This window comes from Cynocephalus volans, chromosome 1 (assembly GCF_027409185.1).
Source record: "Cynocephalus volans isolate mCynVol1 chromosome 1, mCynVol1.pri, whole genome shotgun sequence".
Classification (NCBI taxonomy): Eukaryota; Metazoa; Chordata; class Mammalia; order Dermoptera; family Cynocephalidae; genus Cynocephalus; species Cynocephalus volans.
This window is the reverse complement of record NC_084460.1, coordinates 86,073,791-86,096,173: the sequence shown is the minus strand read 5'-3', so window position 1 is coordinate 86,096,173 and position 22,383 is coordinate 86,073,791. Positions and strand designations below refer to the sequence as shown.

General features: G+C 34.5%; 1 protein-coding gene across 1 annotated transcript in view; it reads left to right on the top strand.

Moving 5' to 3' along the window:
• Positions 1-22,383, top strand: part of KPNA4 (karyopherin subunit alpha 4) — a 50,452-nt gene that overhangs the window by 13,705 nt on the left and 14,364 nt on the right. Inside the window, exons 2-11 of the mRNA XM_063088431.1 lie at positions 8,198-8,242; positions 9,146-9,235; positions 9,341-9,370; positions 9,473-9,525; positions 12,517-12,612; positions 13,132-13,217; positions 14,916-15,002; positions 16,589-16,758; positions 16,855-16,899; positions 19,733-19,864. Of these exons, the coding sequence (XP_062944501.1) occupies positions 8,198-8,242; positions 9,146-9,235; positions 9,341-9,370; positions 9,473-9,525; positions 12,517-12,612; positions 13,132-13,217; positions 14,916-15,002; positions 16,589-16,758; positions 16,855-16,899; positions 19,733-19,864 (834 nt within the window). The remainder of the gene's footprint in view (positions 1-8,197; positions 8,243-9,145; positions 9,236-9,340; positions 9,371-9,472; positions 9,526-12,516; positions 12,613-13,131; positions 13,218-14,915; positions 15,003-16,588; positions 16,759-16,854; positions 16,900-19,732; positions 19,865-22,383) is intronic.

Sequence of the window (22,383 nt, the reverse complement as noted above, 5' to 3'; positions counted from 1 at the left end):
TTTGAATTTTATGTATTTCCCTGTTGTTTGAATGTTGAGAAGATAATGAAACTCTAGGGTAATCCCATTCCTTGGAATTAACAACTGTTAACAGTTTCTCACATTTTTTGTGATTTTAAAAGTTACATTCATGTACTAATAAGTTAAGTTTTAGTGCATAATTTAGATGTGGATCATTTTAAAGTATGGTATTTGTAGACTAGGATTATTTCTTATAACTGGTTCTGGTAGTTTGCTGAGGTTAAAACTGGGCTCCTGCACCAAATTTATTTTCAGACTCCTCTTTACTTATACTCTTTATTAATCTTTTCACTTGTTAAAGAGAAATAAGAACTTGATTCTGCTTATGAAGACTTTTGCCCATTGCTAGTAGTGCTAATCAGAACTCTAATACTACTGTTAATAAGTACTTTTGACTTCCAGTCAAGATGGTGGAATAGATGGTCCCCAGCATCACTCTCTCCCACAAATCAATCAATTTACAACTATAAAATAGCAACAGCAGCCAAGCTGGGGCCACTGGAGCTCAGGGGAAGAGGAGGAGAGACCAATAGAGTGCATGAAGGCAGGAGAAGCCATGATGAGAGAAAAAAATAACCGCTCAGACCGTTCACAGCCCTGACTGCATCCAGGCTGGAGCTGCTGAGCGCACAGAGCAGGAGCTGGCAAAAGCTGCAGCTGAGCCCTCAGATGAAGTTGCTTGGAGGGGGCAGGGGAGAAGAGGGCCTTGGTGACCCCCAGGCCAGCAAGACCACTAATAGGGTTCCCATGGACTCACATAGGAGCGAGGAGCCACAACAACTGAAGAAAAGGAGCCACTCAGAGGCCAGTGAGTCATCACAAGGGACTGGCACACGGCCCATCCCAAGGGAAGTGTTTGCAGCATGGGCAGAGGGGGAGATGGACCCACCAGGGGAACACTGGGGCACAGCAAGGACAGCTGATCTGCACCCCTATCAGCGAAGGACCACTGAGAGGAGACTGGTCAGGAATATAGAATCTCATGGGGTGCAAAATTGATGAGAAACTCAGGTCCCTACCAGAGTTTCGGATCTCTCAAGAGCTGGAAGTACCTATAAAGTCAACCATTAAAACCTGAGCTGCACAAAAAGCCTTCCCTAGGGAATCAGCAGCAAAGCAGCAATCTAGCTCAACCACAGAGCCCAAGTACTGGTCCCCACAGGAAGTTCTCCCACATTAGAAGTAAGCAAAGGACAACAAATTAGTTCCAGCACAGAGTTTAAATGGTGGGAACAGCAAATAATCCAACACAGAACTGAAAGAAAAAACAAAGTGCCCACAACCAGAGACAAAGTTCATATTAACTAGTAAAGGTCTCATTTCACCGAAGAACACCTATAATACATAGAAGGACCAGAAGTCCCCTGGGATACCAAGCCAGAAAGGGGGGAGGGCCAGGTGCCTCAGTAATGCCCCTGACACCTGCAGCCAATACTGAGGGTGGGGGATGAGGGCCTTGGCCACATACCCCCAGTACGTGCAGCCAGCCCAGCAGCGACAACCAAGCTGCCATAGGAGGCACCCCAGCCTCTCCCAACTGGGGCAGTGGGATACTCAGGCCTTGGCTACGCCCCCCAACACATGCAACCAGCCCAGTGATGACCACTGAGCTACTGCTGGAAGCGCCCCGGTCTCTCCCAAGCCCAGGTGGTGGGGGGCCTCGGGCCTCGGCCGTGCCCTCCCGACACCTGCAGCCAGCCCAGTGGCAGCCAGCCCAGTGGCAGCCACTGAGCCACTGCAGGAAGCGCCATAGTCTCTCCCGACCCAGTGCAGTGGGGGGCTGAGGGAGTCAGCCACACCCCCCTCCCCATGTGTGCAGCCAGCCCAGTGATGACCACCAAGCCTCTGCAGGAAGCACCCTGGGCTCTCCCAAGTAGGGGGTTCTTGGGCCTCGGCCACACACCCTCCAACACATGCAACCAGCCCAGTGATGACCACCAAGCCACAGCAAGAAGGGCTGTGGGTTCCTGAGCTAGGATGGTGGGGGCAGGGGCTTTTCCACACCCCCCTGACATCTGCACCCAGCCCAGCAATGACCAAGGCACTGCTGGAAGCCCCCCAGTCTCCCCTATGGGAACAAGAGGGGTGCCACAGGCCTCAATCCCGCCCCTCCTCCTCCCTCCTCCTTCCATCCCATTTCCTTCCCCTTTCCTCTCCCCCTCCCTCCCAACTGCTCTGTGACAACATCCTAGAATGTAAAAAATAATATTAATAAAAATAAATAAATAAATAAAAGCTGTATGGCCAAGACTAAAAAAAAAATAAATACTACCTCTGAGAAATAAATCTACAGTTTGAAAATTAGAATTAAACTTATTCCTTAAATGAACTTTTCTAAATGAAGGATTAGAATAGGGTTTTTTACCTTTAGTAGATATTAATTATTGACCTACTTGAGTAAGCATTTAACTCTGTTTGGCATTTTAAATTTCCCTTCTGTTGTTATAGATGTAAAACTTGGAATTTACTTGGTAATAACATGCAGTTTGCCAGTATGTATATTGTTTGGCCATGGCATGAATAAGCACCATGGTAGCTGCTACTGGAGTGAATCAGCACGTGGAGATGAAAGGAGGGAGAAATAGGAAAGAAGTGGAAAAACAGACTTTTGTAGTTGTGCTATTTTTGGCTATATTAATTGGATTGGATAACTGTTGTACCTACCAAATATGTTCAAGTTGTGATCATCTTTTGGATCAAAACCACCAGTAACTCACTTTTCTCTGAAAAGTCATAGTTAAGCTTTTCATGACACGATTGATTTAGTTCCTTGCTTACCTTTCCATTCTTGGCTTCTGGCATTCTTCAACATATTCTGCACATGCCATCTTTTATAGTCCTCTCTTTTTGTATGTGCTGCATTTTCAACCTAGAATGTCTTTCTCTACGTGAATTTCCATTCAGTCTTGAAGATTCAGTTTATGTATCATCTTTAGTACTTACCCTCTCTACTGTCAGAGCAGCACCTTGTGTGTATATTGTAACATTTATTAAATGAGTAAAATCAGATATCATGTTCAGAGTGGTGCTTGTCACCCAATGTTTGCTGTATTAGGCCTTATTACTATTTTATTAAATTATATTTCTGTGTCATAAGACACAGAAAGGAAGTGTACTACTTCCTTAAGGGCTGTATCTGGTCCATCTTTGTATTTCCAGTGTTTGGCAAATAGGTGGATTAATAAATGTTTGTATGGTTGAATGAATACTTTCCAGCAGGCTCTATGTAGTCATATAATAAACCATGTCAGGGGAGGGGAGGCACATGTACCCGTGTATATAAACATACCTTTCAAAAAACCCTTTATTGAACTACAATTTACCTATCATAAAATTCACCAATTTTAAGGGTACAATTCAATGATCTTTAGTAAATTTTCAGAGTTGTTCAACCATTATCATAATCTAGTGTTAGAATCTATTCCATCACCACACAGAAGATCTCTCATGCCTGTTTAATTTTTAAGTTTAAAAAAACTTTTTTTTTTGTTTGTAGTGCTGTTACCTAAGTACTAACCTTCCTAGGGTGTGACAGTCAGGTATCCTTGGTATGATTAACTTTAGAAAGAATTATCTTTAAACTTTATTTCTAGTGAGATTGAGTCCTAACAAATCTAAATCTTAACCTTTGTCCAAAGAAATTTAAAATATCCAAATTTTGTATAGTATGTTATTATATCATGTCTTAATTAAAAGTTTTTTACAGTTTTACTATGTATTGGTAAAACTGACTTGAAAACTAACAGAAATTAAGTAGCTACTAATTGCAAACTAAGTAGCCATTAATTGGAAAGTTTTAAACTCTACATCCCATTAGAGCAGGGAAAGTGTTTAATTCCTAGTACCTAGCACAGTGATGAACGCATGGTATGTATTTGCTAAATAAAAAAAAAAAACTGTTTCTTTTGATATAGCATTCTGTGTTATGTAAGATTGACTTGTTTGAAATTTTTTGACAATTTCTTTCCCATTTTGCCTGAATTTACAATTTTGTAACTACATGACAAGAAAAGAAATACAGAAATTCTGAATGATCTGCCTAAACTCTCTCACCCCCTCCCCCATTTATAGCCTTTGTCCTTTAGATAACTCTTTGGCCTATAAATAAGCCTTTGGCCAGTTTGGCAGCTTTTTGGAATTCTAATTGACAGCACTGCTTACTGCATCAGTGTAAGTCATGTGAATTCACAGCTATTATATTTGCATGTAGTCTACAAAGCCTGCTCTCTAAGGTAAGAGCAGACTTAGAAAAAGAAGACTTCTTGTATATCCCTTTCACGAGACCCCAGAGAAATAAGTCCATCTTGATTTAAGATGGGATTATGACTTGAAAATATCTAAATATCTAATGCCAACTTTAAGGCATTTGTTTTTTGCAGTAAAAAAAAAAAAAAAGGGGGGGTAAATGCTGCCAGGCTGAGGTACATGAGGTTTCTTTCCACCAGTTCATTCACAGTCTTCTCTTTATTTTGGAGAAGAGAAGAAAACTCTTTCTTGCTTGCACTATCACGAAGAGGTTGTCAAATCTCTTATTTTGCAAAGAGTTTCTGTGGGTGGTAATAGCCCTGGTCTTATGTTGTTACTGCGGTGTTAAATTGGTTTGGTAAATCCCTTACTAGTTGTTCCAAGTTATCAAAAACTCCAAATTTAATAAATAAGATGTACTGTAATAGTGGAAAAGTTTTTTGGAATAAGCAAAATATTGATGTAAATATGCAATAGTTGTTTTGGATTTAATAGTTTGCTCTAATGAAAAGAAGTTAAGGAGGGCTGGGTGGTTAGGTCGGCCGGAAAAGTTTTTTGGAATAAGCAAAATATTGATGTAAATATGCAATAGTTGTTTTGGATTTAATAGTTTGCTCTAATGAAAAGAAGTTAAGGAGGGCTGGGTGGTTAGGTCGGCCGGTTAGAGCACAGTGTAATAACATCAAGGTCAAGGGTTCAATCCCCTTATCAGCCAGCTGTCCAAAAAAAGCAGTTAAAGCCCGTTATACCTCAGTCCTGCTACTTTAGATGGGGTGGTTACTAGTAAAAACTTTTCTTAGACTAGAAACACCTCTGTTCCTCAGAAGTCCACTTTATTTATTGAACCGTCTTTTAAGTAATACATTTTATAGATATTATTTTCTGTGTGCAAGACATAGGACATAGTTTTTTGTTATTATTATTAGAGTCGTTTTTTGGTTTTGTATTTTGATACTATGCAAAGCCTATTATTTTGTTAATAGTACTTTTGCTTTGGTGTGAACGATAGGCTCCCAATTGGCTTAAACTCTTTGACTTCAGATGTGTGGGAAACAATATGGCTTAGTAGTTCAGTGGCTTTGTATGAGACTGTCTTGGTTCTAATCCTCACTGGCGTTGGGCAAGTAATTTAACTTCTCTAAGCCTCAGTTTCCTAATTTGTAAAAAGAAATAAGAATTCTTATTTCTTAAGGCTATAATTAAATGAGATAGTGGATGTTAATACTCACATTGTAGTGCTTAGCTAATTATTTTCATTCATTTTGCAGCCTATTTATTAGCATTTTTAAATTGAGTCTTGGTATTTTTAAAATCCATATGTGTACCAAAACTCAGACAATCACCAGAGCTTCACGTACGCAAAGATAGAATCAATTGGTCTGGTCAATTTGTAGTAAAGATTTCTACACATTTAAGATTAGCCAGGACATTTTGAGAAGAAATAATAGTTATTCCTTATGTTATTCCTTATATAGAGAGCTTATATTCTAGTGGCAGGGGATACCAATAAGCAAGTAAACATGTATATTAGAATGTGATAAGTGATATGGAGAAAAATAAGGCAGGCAGGGAAGAGAGAGAGAGTACCCAGAGGGAGAGTTGGTAGATGGTCAGGAAGGGGAAGACCTCACCATAGAGGTGAGGAACTGAGCCCTGTAGATAGTGGAAGGAAGAGCATTCCAGCCTGAGGAAATAGTAGTAGTAATAGTAAGCTAACGCATATACTGCTGTATGCCAGGAATTGTTTAAATGCTTATATTAACTTATTTAATCCTTACAGTAATCCTCTGAAGTAGGTATTTTTACTATCCCCATTTTGTAGGTGAGGAAACTGAGGTACAGAGAGCTAGTAAGTAGTATGGCTAAAAAGCTGAACCCAAAGTTTGGCTCTGTAGTCCATCTTCTTAGGATTTGCTGTATGCTACATAAGTTAAGGCTTTGAGGCAAGAGAATTTCCAGTGTGTTAGAGGAATATAGCAGGGTTGGTGTGGGTACAACAGAATGAATGGAGTGGAGAGAATGGTAGGAGCTAAGATCTAAGTAATGGTAATTGGGGAGGGGTGGCAGTGGGAAGATTTGACTGGACTAAAGCCATTATAAAGACTGAGATTTTACTCGAGAGTGGAGAGCCAATGGTTTTTACAGTGCAGTGAAATGATCTTACTTTTTAGAAAGTGATTCTTTGCTGAGTCCTTGGGCCCTTCCACTGAGTCTATTGGTAGAATTCAGGAGGGCCTGGGAACTTAAAGAGAATAAATTACACCTTTTTATATTCACTAACTTCTAACTGAAACAGTATTTCCTTCACTTAATAATGTAGCCAGTAAACCACGGTAGTATTAAAGTTACCTTTGACTTTGTCACTGCCAGAGAATATTGTTGTTGTAGGTATCTGGAAATACCATTTATGGTCATCCTTACTTTGAAATTCTAGTAGTTCTTAGACCCACTGACAGATCTCATTTAATGTGATTATAAAGAAGCACATTTATTACAATTTGTTTTTTCGTATTTATATATTTTTGGTAACTATATATTGATACAATTGGTTTCTTTTGTAATTATGTATGTCTTTTGTGTATTTAAAAACACTGTGAAGGTATCTTGATTTTACCAGGTTACCAAAGGAGTCCGTGGCACACAAAAATTAAGATTCCCTGTGAGGATTACTCTCATTGCTGTGAGAGGAAGGTGGAGGGCAAGAACAGGAGGGGTATGAGTTAGGAGGCTTTTACAGTAATCTAGGTGAGAGGTTATGGTGAATTGGGCCAGAGTAGTGCCCAAGGAGGTAGTGATGTGTGGTTGGATTTGGGGTATGTTTGAAGATTGAAGCAAAAGATGTGCTAACAGACTAAATGTGTAATGTGAGAAAAAGAATCAAGGATAGCGCTAAGGTTTTTAGTCTGTGCAACTGGAAGGATGGAATTGCCATTTGCTGAGATGGAGGTGGAGTATGTTTTTTAAAGATCAGAAGTTCAATTTTGGATACAAGTTTGAGATATTTATTCAACATCTAAGTATTACTTTGTGACTTGCTATTTACATTTAATATGTCTTGGCATATGCAGTCATAGAAAGGAAGAGGTGAACCTAAACGTAGAAACAGCTTGAACTTGTTTCTGAACATTTGAATGTTTTATAGTAAGCATGTATCCATGTATTTGGTGACTTAAAAAATGAAAAAAAAACTTGTTCAAAAATAAGAGAACAGTACAGTATGTAATAGAATAGTAATGTGATCATTAGAAAGAATGAAATAGACCTATATATGCCTCCATGGAGGATCTCTAAGATCTATATAGAAAGTAAACCAAATAGGCTGGTTAGTTAGTTAAGTGGTTAGAGCATGATGCTGATAACACCAAGGTCCATAGTTTGATCCCTGTACCAGCCAGCTGCCAAAAAACCAAAATAAACCAAAATAAGGTGAACAACAGAATAGATAATGTGTCAGAATCATAGTAAATCTGTTTACTTTTTGAGAACGAGATTGTGGGTGGGCAAGAAAGGCTCCCCTCCTCCCCACCCCTTTTTTTAAGCTGTTGAATTTATTAACCTTGTATATGTATTACTTTTTAAAATATCATTGGTTCATTGGGGGGTAAGATTATGGGCTCTTTTATTCTTACTACTTCAGTCTTTTTATAAACTTTATGTTACAGTTTTCTGAAGTTGGATATATCCAATATTATAGGTCTACTAATAATAATTTCAAAGAGATTTTTAATATTTTAGAATATGAATGTGAAATGAAGATAGAAAATCATCTGTGTAGTATAATATGATTTTTATTATGAGTAAAATATGACTTTAAATACATATTTTACTAGAAGAAAAAATTAGAGGTGTATATTAAAATGTTAATAGTGGTTTTCTCTAGGTGATGGAATTTGAAGTGATTTTTAAAATATTTTTCTTCAATTTTTTATAGACTATGAGAAGACAACGAAATGAAGTTGTAGTTGAATTAAGGAAGGTGAGTCTGATTAATATTGGGTACTTCCAGGCATAATTCTAACAACATTACAGCATATATACAAGATATCAAATGTAGATCATATATTTATGTGGAATGTATAACCTGTTGTATAAATTTTATTTACTGAATATACTTAAGCTTTTTTTAATCTCAAGTGCTTAGCACTTGTTTTCCTTTTGAAGGAAAGATTTTTACTAAATTTGACAAGCTATTAAAGTTGGCAAGATGTGACTTGTTCACAATCCAAAAATAACTTATCAGATGATTTTTTTAATGATTTATATAAAGTGTAAGTCATAGAGATACAGTTAAACTAAATAGTTCTGCTATTAATAGTTAGTAGTTATGCCCAGAAAAGAACTTGTTACTTATTTATTGATTTCATCAACTTTTTAAGTATTAAAGTAGTTTATAGTTGAGAATATATTCATAAATTTGTCCCAAACAAATTAAGTGAAATTCAAAGGGTCCTTGGTTTTTGTAAGGCATTGTGGATTTTTTGTCTAATTTTGAATTGCCCACCTTTTGCTTTGACTTTGCTTTTAGGTGATAAAGAGAAGCTCCCAGATGATGTGTAAAATGGTTTAGTACTTTTAAATAAATACGTATGTTTGGTTCTGGCTTAAACTGTACACTGTCTTCTTTAGTCAAACATTTTGTTTTTGTTTGTTTTTACATAATTCACGGTTCATTAAAAATGTAATATTTGGGGTTTGGGACTCAAATTAGTGTTGCTTAAGTGTTTAATTCACAATTTGGTTTAATTTTGTGCATTTGAGTTTTACTTTTAAAAGGCACTTCGTATTTCAGTTTAGGCACGGGATTGCCTAGCCTTGTATGAAAGTATTTAGCTTTTTTTTTTTCTTAACTGAAGTTCCTTGTTTGATTAATTTTTTTAAGAATAAAAGAGATGAACATCTCTTAAAGAGAAGGAATGTACCACATGAAGATATCTGTGAAGACTCTGATATAGATGGTGATTATAGAGTGGTAAGTTATTGTTATTCTGGTAACTTAAAACTCCTAATGAAAGATTTCACATAAATATAGAATTTTAAGGTGACTTTTTAACTTAGTTTTCTCTTTATTTCCTAGCAAAATACCTCTCTAGAAGCTATTGTTCAAGTAAGTTGGGGTTATTTTTTTTTTCCTCTCTTCATTTATATTTCTTGAATTCAACAACTAATTTATTGTGTGTGTACATCATAAATTGTTTATTTTTTATAGAATGCTTCAAGTGATAACCAAGGAATCCAATTAAGTGCAGTTCAAGCTGCTAGGTAAGTTAAATTTTGAGGACATATTTAAATTTTATCTTACACAGGGGTTCTGTTTTGGGTTTTTACTATGTATAGTCCTGTCAATCAAATTTTACTTTGATGACAAATAATAGAGAACAGCTGTAGACCAACTGATTTTGTTTAAAAAATTGTTCCCTGATTTAGAGTATTAAAGTTAGTGGCAATTTTTAAACTCTTGTGAGTTTAAATACACTGAACTGTGTACTTTAAACTAAGATTTTTTGAGCTGAAAGTGTATGCTTGAAATATACTGAAGTTTTAATGTACATCATACATACAGATGCTAGGGAAAAGTTGATTTGACAGATTAGTGCCGTGCAGTAATAGAAAAACATTTGTAAAGCATTACCTTTTGCTAATTTATAGGTTTAATTTATAAACAGATTCTTCAGCTCCTTACCAGTAGCTAATTCTGCTCACAATCCTGATATTGATCAAACAATAAATCAGAAGTTACAAGGTTACTATACTAGCGTATGGACAAGTAGATTTTGAGATTTAGGGCTGCGTATACTCCCAGTGTCTTCCCAGGTAGGAAGTACCAGCTTGTTTTGCACATTTCTGTTGTGAAAACTATGCTCTCACATTTTTAAGGGAAGAGCCAGAAAAGCTAATTACTGAGACTTTTGTATTAACAAACAGATTGGGGAAGACATGGTTATATCATAATACAGTATAGTGGTTTCTTTGTATATGAATAACACCCTATGTTGTGATTATCAGTGGGAAAGAGACACTTAAGCAAAAAATTGAGTTATAGAATTTCAAAGTGGAAGAAGGTTTCACAGGTCCATATGATACCTTATTTAGTACATGAATCCCTTCTATGTTTGTTAGACATTTCATACTTTGGGGTATTCACGTTAAATAGCCCAGAACAGATAGGGAAATCATAGAATTACAGTGTTGTGTACCACAGGAAAAAGAACTTTTTAGAGAGGACTTTGTTATGCAGACAGAAAACCATAGAACTATTCACATCTCAAAATAGCAAATTAATGTTTATAAGAAAAGTGATTAAGAAATTGGTTATGCATACCATTGTCAGAGTTGATTATTTGGTAGTTTTGGACCAGTTCTTCTCAACATGAGCTCTTCAAGAAAATTAAACCCCAATGCTCAAAGTATGGTGTGTGGCTTCTCTGGGAGATGCAACTTCACAGGTATGCAAGAGCAAACTGATTTTCACAATAATTCTAAAATGTTACTGGCCTTTTTTCACTGTGTTAACCTTTACATTGATGTTACAAAAGCGACTGTGGGCAAAACTGCTAGTACTTTAGCACAAGTTAAGACGGTGGCACCAAATTGAATTCATATTATATTTTGTAGATATTGTATTCATCACCATTATGCACTCAAAGAATATAAAGTCATTTCTCTTTAAAAATGTCCTCAATGAAGCAGTAAAAAAATATATTAAATCTTGACGCTGATCTCATGGAACCTTGGTTGAGAAAGACTGGGTTAAGACACTTTTTTATAAGTTTAAAAAAATTTTTTTAATTTCCACTTATGCTAAGCACTGTGCCATGTGTTATGGAAAACAGTGAAAATAAATAGCATATGATATAATTCTGTTTTTATTTTTTTGGTGGCTGGTTGATATGGGGATCTGAACCCTTGACCTTGGTATTACCAACATCATGCTTTCACCAAGTGAGCTAACCAGCCAGCCCAAAGGTTGGCTTTCTTTTTTTCTTCTCTCTTGGTGGCTGCCTAGTGCAGTAATTATTTCTCTTTTAGAATTTTAAAGTCCGGGGGGGGGGGGGAGGAGAGAAAAAAAAGTTTAAAATCTAGTTGGGAAGGCAAGACTGTGTAAAAAAAAAATAGTGATACTCACCAGCAAATGTAGGACTATGCTATATAAATTCTCTTGAAATTCAAAGATGTAATTGTGTAAAACATAGAATTTGAAATGGATTTTGAATAGAGTTTGAATAGATACAAAACAGCATTCCAAGGGAGGTGCCTGGAAGTGAAATTGAAATGGTGCAACAGACAACTGACCTTTTGTTAAGTTACAGAGAATGAGTTTAATTAAGTAATATGGAGCCAGCTTGTGGAGTGGTTTAAAGCTAGGTCATGGAGTTTACATTGAAGCAGTCATCATTTAATTCATATAGGGAGACGATCTGGTTATGCTTTCTTAAACATTTATCTTTATATAGTACTGCAGGCAATTCCAAGGGGTGAAGATTTGGGTTAGGCTACACTGAGGACATATCAGCCAAACCTGAAGTCTTCCAATGTGCAAATAGGCAGTAGGTTTGGTTTTGCTTTTTATTCTATAAGCTCCATGAGTGCTGAGGTATATCTGTCTTGTTTATCTCAGAGTCTCCAGCATCTCTTTGTATTTTTAAAAATATGTTGCAGTGCTTATTCCATTTCTCTTTAGTTGCTGAGATGAGAATGTTGTTGGGCTTTTATAACCTTTAATTCAGTGTGTAGAGTAGGATGAAGAATTGGACACTAGTATGGGCTATAAACGTATACCAGCAACCTACCTGCTTTTGTCCTTTGACTCTGTTGTGACCTAGTATAAATAATTTTGAATATTTTGGTTCCCTCTTAATTCCTTTCTTAGCAAGGTAAATGCAGAATTGAAGAAGTCTGCTCAATTTTTTCTCTGAGCTCAAAATTAAGTAACACATATAAAGGTAACACACATAGTTGTCTTTTTATAAGCATATTCAGGACTTTGTTAAGAGAATAAATATTAATAAAAGTGGTAAAGTGGTTCATGTCTATCGTATTTTTCTGATTATTGGTCATCTCGATTTAATTTATAAATTAATATTTATAATTAGAGAAAAGATTGCATTATATAAATTATAAAAAGTAACTTTCAGAGAGGGTGCTTGTATGAAATACTTAGATTTAGGATACTATCTATACAAAATATGAATTTGAATTCAATTATAGTATTTTATGTCATTGAGTTTCACAAGAGTTGTATATCTCTTACAGGAAGCTTTTGTCCAGTGATCGAAATCCACCAATTGATGACTTAATAAAATCTGGAATATTGCCTATTTTAGTTCATTGTCTTGAAAGAGATGACAAGTAAGTACATTATTTAAAAAGAAAAAAAAAATTGGAAGGTACCCTTTGGAGAAGGTAAGATTTTCAAGCGGTTAGTTTGACTTTAACGGGAAAAGAAAAAGACTATGAGATGGATTGAAAAGTCAAAATGAAAAACAATACAAGGTTATATTAATGACAAGAGATGAAGTGTAAAGGCCAGTGAGGAACTTGAGAATGACAAGTTTAACTTTTAAGCTTTGAAAATTGGCAAAAACTAGTTTGACCAGGTAGGTACTTGAGAAAACTGGGTAGTAATGTGGAAATGTCTTAATAAAGACTTTTGACTAAAAATAAGAAGGAAATATGAGGAGATTGTATGCTTTTTATATTGAAGAGATGTTTTAAACAGTTGGAGGTTTAAAAAAATTCTGGATGGATAGATACTTTTTGGAACAAAATATTTAATACATTTAAAATACTGGAGGGGAGGAATGGTTGATAGATATTTGGGCCAATGTAAAAATCCCTACTGTTGAAAATTATTTGGTTTTTTTGCAGTCCTTCTTTACAGTTTGAAGCTGCATGGGCTTTGACAAACATTGCATCTGGAACCTCTGAACAAACCCAAGCAGTAGTTCAGTCCAGTAAGTTGGTATTAACATTGTGATTTTTTTAAAAAAGAAGTCAGTAAAAAAATAAACATTCTCCTTAAAGAATAGATAGCTATAAAGTAATAGCTACCCAGTAATACATAGGGATATTGAAATAGGCCAACTTAAGTATGTTACTTTAATCATCTTGTTCCGGTGACTGACATTTTCTGTTTCCAAAAATTCATTTGATTCCTTTCTAAATCTGAGAACATTTCCTAATAATAGTAGCAGATTACATTATTGTAGTTACACTTTATTTATAGGACATCAGTAGAAATAAAGGAGTTTTTCCCATTGCCATACTGCCTCTCAGCCTTTCAGTGAGATTTTTATCATAAGTTTTAAAGAAATCTTCTGTAAAGTTTCCTATTGAAAAAATGGTTTTTGTTTGTGTGGTGTTTTTGTTTTTGTTTTGATTTTTTGCAGCTGGCCAGTACAGGGATCTGAACCCTTGACCTTAGTGTTATAACATTGAAGTCTAACCAACTAAGCTAATTGGCCAGCCCTTGAAAGAACAGTTTGAAATGTTTTCCATTGTTATTGTAATAGGATTGTTTTTCTTTTATGTTTCCGGAGATGTAAGTGGAAAATTATTATTGGAAGTAATAACCTAAGTGTATTGTTTTCATGAATACTGTTTGATTCTTCTTCCAAACAAAAAAAGTTAATTTTAAAGAAGGTACTTTTAAATCCACCTTAAATATGGAAGCAGTGTACTTGTCTAAGCTTGTTAAAATTGTAAGCACTCATTTCTACATGATTTTGAAGGGGAAAACAAAGGTTTTATCCAAGTAAGAAATTTATTATGTAATACTTGTGTTACAGTATTACTAGAAAAGATAATTATCTTAAATCCTACTAAAACTGGTTTCATTTTGGGTTCAGGTGGGGGGTTTTTTTTGTTGTGTTTTGGGGGGTGGTTCTGTTTTGTATAATTGACTGTTAGGTAAATTTTATTGTTTCATGATGTCTTATTTGCTCTCACTTTTTCCTTTCTGTTTCATGTGGTCTTTAAAGATTTGAAAGAGGCTTAGAATTTGTTTTAACACTGCTAGTCTGTCTTAATATACCGAAAACAATAGATAAATGAATTATTTTAAGTAAGCATGATTGATCTACATATACTTAAACAGTGTTTTTCAGAGTAATTTCAGAAGGAAGGAAGGAAGAAGAGTCATTTGTTCAGTGCAGTATTATTCTGTTCAGATACAGACCTGTCTGTGTTTCCCATTCTTGTTGAGCAGCAGAATCACTTTCTTAATCAGAGGGTGTCATGTGACTCAGGAATCACTGGTCTGTCTAAAGACCCACATGTTAATTTAAATTTCTCTGTTCAAAAGTTATTCAATAATTGGACTTTTTTTCCCCAAATTTGAAGATAATATTTAATCTATAAAGAATTAAACTTAAAAAAAAAATCTTAAGGTTGGAATGAAATCCACTTTTAATTGTAAATAAAATTTTATGACTTTGATATTTGTATGTTAAAACTCATTTTGATGCTAAATAAGTAGTCTGCTAGTCAAAATTCTTTCAATGATGTTATTCTAATAAAAAATTACTTAATGAGGATATATTTTTTAAACATTTTTTATTTTTTTGAGGTCTTAGCAAAAAATCAAGATTGATTTTTCCTTTAGAGTATAGTATCTTAAACCTTAAGTGTTAACTTACATTTTCCTCCTTCAGATGCTGTGCCTCTTTTCCTGAGGCTTCTCCATTCGCCCCATCAGAATGTCTGTGAGCAAGCAGTGTGGGCATTGGGAAATATCATAGGTTTGTATAAAGCTTGTAGTACTGGTTCAACAGTTGTTGTTATCATATACTAGGTAATAAAAATAACCACTAGTAGTTGAAAAGGAAAAACAATTTGCCTTCAGTACTAGTTTTTGAGAAATAGCTTACAGAAATTTTAACTATAACTATGTAAGTATAAAGCCACAGGAAATAGAGTGGACGTTTTTGTTGCTTAAGATACTACATCTTTTTGTAGATAGTCAATTCTTAATTATTTGGATAATTATGAAATATGTATACGATTTAGACCTTTTCCTGTTTTATGCTGGGATCCATTTTATTTCTCAACTCTCTCCATCAGAGAAAGTAATAAGAAAATAGGAGACAAAGCTTAAACCAACAATTTTTGTTCATAATGGCAGTCTAAGAAAAGTCTGAAATGAAATTTTTTATATCTCTTCAGGATTTTAGTACATTAAAATTCAGTAATGTATAAAATATAGTAATATTCCCTATCACCATTAATCAACAGGAGGTATCTGTAGCTTGTTGACAATCTAGTTGTGTGTTGAACACCATGATTACCATAGCTTTCAGGTTTTCTTTGATAAATATAAGAAGTATAATTAAAGACAATTCTAATATTTGTTTTTTTAACTAGAGCCTAATTTAATGTAAACCAGAAAGTTTAAAGAACTATTATCTGGTATAGAATGGAAAAAATAAGGGGGTCTGAATTATTGTGCCCCTGATATAGCTCAGAGACCCTAGCTATTGGGGGTGCAGGTTGGAGTGCTTTTTCTAGGGGGACTCACTAATTTGGTAAAGGAGAAGGATTCTAAAGATTATTTTTGCCACAGATCCTTTATTGTGCTAGCATGGCAGCAATCGGTATTGCTTTATATGGTTTCATACTGGAAATTACAGTAACACTCTAGATGCAGAAATTAAACTTCAGGTCTCTATGGCAGTGGTTCCCAAACTTTAGTATACTATCAGAATCACATAGAGGACTTCTTAAAACACAGAGTCCTGGACCCATAGTTTCTGCTTTAGTAAGTCTGAGCTAGAGCCCCAAATCACATTGAAAACCACTGCTCTGGGACTATGGTTCTCCCTTTTTTTCTGGCATAGTCTTCTAAGTGTATAGAGTAACTTATAGTGCATACTCTGATGCTTTGATATTGGACCGTAAGTTCTATAAATGTTTTCTCTTTGATAGTAATTTGATATGTCTTTTTAATTACATGAAAGTATGTTAAACTGAAAGTACCTTTGATAGAGAGGGTAAAAGCAACAGTTCTGTGCTCACAAATTATTTTAAAGAACACTTAGACTTCCAGAGTTTAGAGGTGTGAAAACATTTTATAAGTGAGCAGCTTATAAAGCTAAAGATGTGAATAATGTGCCAAAGAATACCTTGCACCTTATGTTGCTTCTCTTGGCTCAGAGACCTAGAATGTGAACTTGGTTATTATTGGCTAAAACTTTTACATAAAACTGAATAGTGTATCTGGTTAAAATATAGGAAGCACATATTGATTGTACCCAGGGCTTTATGTTTTTTTTTGAAAATGACTGTTGTCAATATATTTTATTGAATTAATAAATCCTTCTTCCTATAGGTGATGGGCCCCAGTGTAGAGATTATGTCATAAGTCTTGGAGTTGTGAAACCTTTACTTTCTTTCATAAGTCCATCTATTCCTATAACATTCTTAAGAAATGTTACTTGGGTTATGGTCAACTTATGCCGTCACAAAGACCCACCACCACCAATGGAAACCATTCAGGAGGTAAACAAGTTTTAAAAAAAAAAAATTAAAGTAGATACCATTATGTGTATGCTTTTGTCTATGTACATTTTAAAATCTGTGTATTTCTATCCTCAGATTCTTCCAGCCCTTTGTGTTTTAATCCATCACACAGATGTAAATGTGAGTAATTGCTTCGCATCATATATATATACATATGTATGTGTGTGTGTGTCTAGGACTCACCCTGTGACAAAGGGGAGTTATACTAAGACATCATGTCAGTGCACTCTCTATTAGATATTTCCATTTCAAGAGGTGTAGCACATTTTGGTATTTTTACATTTACTATGTTTGCCTATGTCACAAAACAATTTCAGTGAAGAAATCAAGCCTGTTTTTCAGTTTGGGCAATAAGATATACATGTGTACATGTTAGTATTGTAAAAACTCATGTCGGAGGTTTTAAAGTTGCCAGTTAGTGATTTCTCTCACTAAGATCATGTCTTTGATCGTTCATGAACTTTTTATGGAAGCCCATTTTGACAGCCTGGCCAATAAAAGCATATACACATTGTAGTGTTTTTGTTTTTTGAAAGATAAAAAAGAGAAATGTTTATGTTTATAAGCACAGGTTTGTATTCATATACATGTACTAAACAATGAACATCAGTTGCACTTTAATTCCATTTTTACTCTATTTCTTCAGTTATAGTGACTTTGATAGTGGCTTCATTTGCTGTAGAGAGAACTCTTGATTATACGAACAAGGGGTAAAAATCAGTACGGACAGGATTTTAAACATAACGAATATATGTTGCATATTCTTACTAACACAGATGGCAAAGTAAAAAGCAACTCAGGGAGTATGAATGAGCTGGAAAACTGCCCTTACTGCTTATAAAAAGCCAGACTAGCTTTTGGTATGTAAGAGAAACTAGGAATAAAATGAGTAAGACAGAACACATGAATGAAATGTATAGCAACAATCAGGAACTCGTGTGGTTCTTTAAAAACAGTTTGGTGACCTCTGTTTGATGAGCTACTTTCTTTCTTTTTTTTTTTTTTTTTTTTTAAATCTGCTTTATTTCTTTACAGTTTCTAGGGTTACACCTTTTTGCCAGAATCTCTAAAGTATATGGAGCAATTTAAAGTTAGGATTATACTATGTCAAGCATTGATGTAATTAATGTACAAAATACATCATCTCAGCTCTCAAGACTTTTTTTAAGCTCCATAGTCTAGGATCTTAAAAAAAAATATGTAAGCAATTTTTGTTTTTGGATCCTTATAGCAAAGTTCTTTGATTAGATTATCAATTTCAATATTATGCTTTTAAAAGATTTGCAAGAAAGATTAATCTCAAATTATACCTCTACCAGAAAACTAGACATCTTGGTTGGCATTTTTCAGAGATACATTGAGTTCTTTCCATCTGTTTCCCCCAGTCTACATGAGATTATGACTGTTTTTTTTGCTTTTGATGTATCTTGAAAAATTTCTCATCAGCTTGCATTGCTCTTTTGAGTACATGTTTAATAATATTGTTTAGTAAATGTTTATTAAAAATAAAATCTTTTAGGTAAACACTTAGCAGCAAGTTCTTAAATCAGGCCATCAAAGAGATTAAAATACATATATATATTAAATCTGCTTTCACAAATCATAAGTTAAATACTGACATTACACTGTAGTTGTTGTAACATGTTGTTAGTAAACTTTGTCTTATACAAAAAGTATGTATGAGATCTAGTTTGATGTGAATTGTGATTTTGATATGAGCATATTAATGTCATGTTTAGCATTGGACCTTTAAAGTGTCTAGTTTTATGTACAGTCATGAGCAAGTAACTTGAAATTTTTTGTCTTTGTCAACAAATTTTAGCATATGTTGATACTCCAGAAAAAGAACTAGTTACATTTGCAAATTGAAATTTAGTTGTTTTACATGTTGGTACCACTTTATTTGTGTGAATTATTTCATTTGATATCTTCTTTTTACATTAAAAATATTCTTAGAGCTTTCTTGAGTTTCTGAAGGAACAATGGCAAAGTGCTGTTTTCTACTTTTAAGAGCTTCTCGAGTGTCTTAAATATAACATTGGTTTAGAATTTTAAAGGTTTTAAATTCTGTGGCTTGTCTTTTGACATAGAGTTCATATTCCAGAAAGACTTTGGAAGTAAAGTTCCAGGCACAGTTATTATTCATGTGTCTTTGTCAATAATTATATTGCTTATATACATCAGTTTAACAGTCGTTTGTCATACTGTCCTTTGGCTATAACTTGTAATAAGGACTTAACATACAAACATACAAAGAAAGATCAAATACATGTTAATTACAGAGGCTTCCTTTAAAAAAATATAACAGCTGGTGTACAGTGTATTTTTTTGTTATAGACCTCATAGGTTGATCTATGATTGCTTTTTAATGTCTTGATGTCCACCTGTGGGGACCTGTACTATTTAGGAGGTTGCCTCCAATTTTATAAGACAAAGCAAACTGGTTGGAAAATGTTAACTACTATAATACTAATACTGAGGTATTGTCTTTAGGCATACCTATATGTTACTGATAATACTAGAGATCTTCTTGAAGACTAGCCCAGATGTTTCCAACCACTGGGCATGTTGGATATGTATAGTCATCCCAACTATATACATTTTCCAAAATGTCATTGGAACTGTTATCCCTCAGCCTGAGCTTTTGGGAAAGAGAATGTCTTTTTCCTATCTCATGTGCTATAGTGTATTTTAGTGAATTAAGATTAAATAGTAATCTGGAATCAGGGCCATAATTAACATAAATATCCTGATATGGCTAAAAGATGCACATACTTAATACAGACATTCATAGGTAATGATATCTAATACAACAGAGATCAAGATTCTAATGAATTGAGATGAGAGAAGAAAGGAAGAAAGATAGTAGAACAATCGGACTAGTTGTATGGTTAAGAACTACTAAAATGAGAAAATATTCAAAAGCTATTTGAATTTTCATTTTACTTATTAGATATTGGTAGATACAGTCTGGGCCCTCTCTTACCTTACTGATGCTGGCAATGAACAGATACAGATGGTAATAGATTCTGGAATAGTTCCTCATTTGGTTCCTCTGCTCAGCCACCAGGAAGTTAAAGTCCAGGTAAGTTTGTTCTTGATAAAATCATAAGTTTTTCTTACCAGTCATTGCTTTAAGCATGGAATTCAAAGATGGACAATTTCAATAGTTTGAAGTATATTCCTAACGTATCTGTGATTGAAAGAATGAGTTATTTTATCCCCATTTTAAAGAGGGGGAAGATGAGTTAAGAGTTCAAGAATTCTTCCCCACACCCCCCTCACCTCCCTGACCGCCCCCCCCCCACCTTTAGTGCCAAAAGAAACAAACAGGAAAACTCGGTTATAGATTACAGATTTTTAATGTAGACCAGCGCAGTTCACTATGGCAGCTTGGGCGGCATCTGAAACGAGTTTTGATGCTTTATTTTAACTACTCCTCTTCGTAAGAAAACTACTCTTTCACTCTCCTGCTCTTTCCTCCCACCCTCCCCGACTGTCCTTTTTTTACTCACCTGGCAAGTTTAGTTAACTCTTAGCTTCACTGGCACTGAGGTAAAGGCTTTGTACTGAAAAGTGCTGCTTAGAGGCTTCCTAAATTGTTTCTTTTCAATTATTTAAAATTTTTTCTCTAATTATTTTTAATAGTTTTTAAATCCTTCCATATAATGTTTATCCCAAAGAATCTTCATCTAGAAAGAGCCATAAAGAGAGGGTGAGAAGTTCACACAAATATTAAGTGTTAACTGTCAAACTACAGTGGTAAAGGGAGATACAACAAGCTCTCCCTACCTTTCTGAGGAAAATACAAGTAGCATGTTTTAATCTGATAATTGCTTAGAGTCTATAAAGTACAGTAATAGCATAAAGGAAATTGTTAGCCTTAGTCACTAATTCTCAGCCCTGGCTGGACATCAAAATCAACTGTGGAGCTTAAAGAAAAAAATTTTTTTTTAATTTCTCTTGCTCAATCCCTAGATATTGTGTTTTAGTAAATCTGGGATATTTCTTAGAAACCTGAGCTTTAAAAAGGTGATACTGATGTGCAGTCAGAATAATCCATTGTCTTAAAAGTTAAAGCACTTTAAGGAAAGAGGGAACACTTAGCTAAATTCAGAAAGAATTGATTAATAGAATAGGTTTTCAGGGATATTTGTGACTTATTTTAAATATTCTTACTATATGTTTATCATTAAGTTTGCATTTCTTGAGTGTGGTACTTATGCCTTGGTATAAGTTTTTGGTTTGTATTTTTATTTTTTCAGAAGGTATCTTCAGTTCTAACACTAGACTTCTTTGAGAAAATAAGACTTGGAATTTTCCTTTAGCCAGCGCTCAAGGAAAGTTATCTTACCTAATAACTAATAGAGTTTTTCTTAAACTTTTCAACTTACATGCCATAATTTAGGAAAATAAAATAGTGTAATGAGCCCCCATGTAGGTTTCTTCTATACCTCTACTGAGTCCCCCTAATTATTTTGACATAAATCCCAGATTTTACATCATTTCATCCAGCTTGCATCTCTAAAAATTAAGGCTGTTTTTTTTTTTTAACAGAACCACAATACCATGAGTGCACTTTAAAAAGCCATAATGTTAAATATCCGGTCAGTATCCACATTTTACTTATTGATTCATTATTTTTTCCAAACAGTTCAACCAAATTGATGTTCAGACAAAGTTCACACATTGTATGTGGTTACTGTATCTTTTAACTTTCTGTTACTCTACAACTTTCTCCTCCTTTATTATTTTCTTTCCCCTTTTAAATTTATTTCTTAAAAAAGCTGGGTCACTGTAAAACATTATTGAAAGAAATTGGAATTGGAAGACTTAATGTTGTTAATATGGTAATGCTCCCCAAATATATCTACAGATTAAATGCAGTTCCCATTAAATTCCTAGGTGCCTTTTTTGCAGAAATTTACAAGCTGATCTTAAAATCTTTATGGAAATAAAAGGGGCCCAGAAGTAGCCAACACAATCTTGAAAAAGAACAAAGTTTAAGGACTTCTCACTTTAAAAACCTACTACAAAGCTACAGTAAAGAAGATTTTGTGATACCAGCGTAAGGATAGACATATAGTCAATGAAATAGAATCAGCAGTCCAGAAATAAACTCATACATTTATGATCAATTAATTTTCAACAAGGGTGCCAAGCCAGTTCATTGGGGAAAGAATAGTCTTTTCAACAAATGCTGCTGGGACTGCTGGATATCCACATGTAAAATAATGATATTGGACTCCTACCTCACATTGTATATACAAATTAACTCAAAATTGGTCAAACACCAAAATGTAAGAGTTAAAAGTATAAACCTCATAGAAGAAAACAAGGGCATAAGTCTTCATGACCTTGAATTAGGCAGTGGTTTTTGAGATATGACACCACAAGCAACTAAAGAAAAAAAATTGACAAATTTGACTTCACCAGAATTAAAAACTGCTTCAAAGGATATGGTCAAGAAAGTCAGAAGACAACCTGCAGAATGTAAATCATAAATCTGAAAAGGGACATCTATACGAAATATATAAAAGAACTCTTACAATTCAAAAATAAAAAGACAATTCAATTTTAAAATGGGCAAAATATTTGGACAGT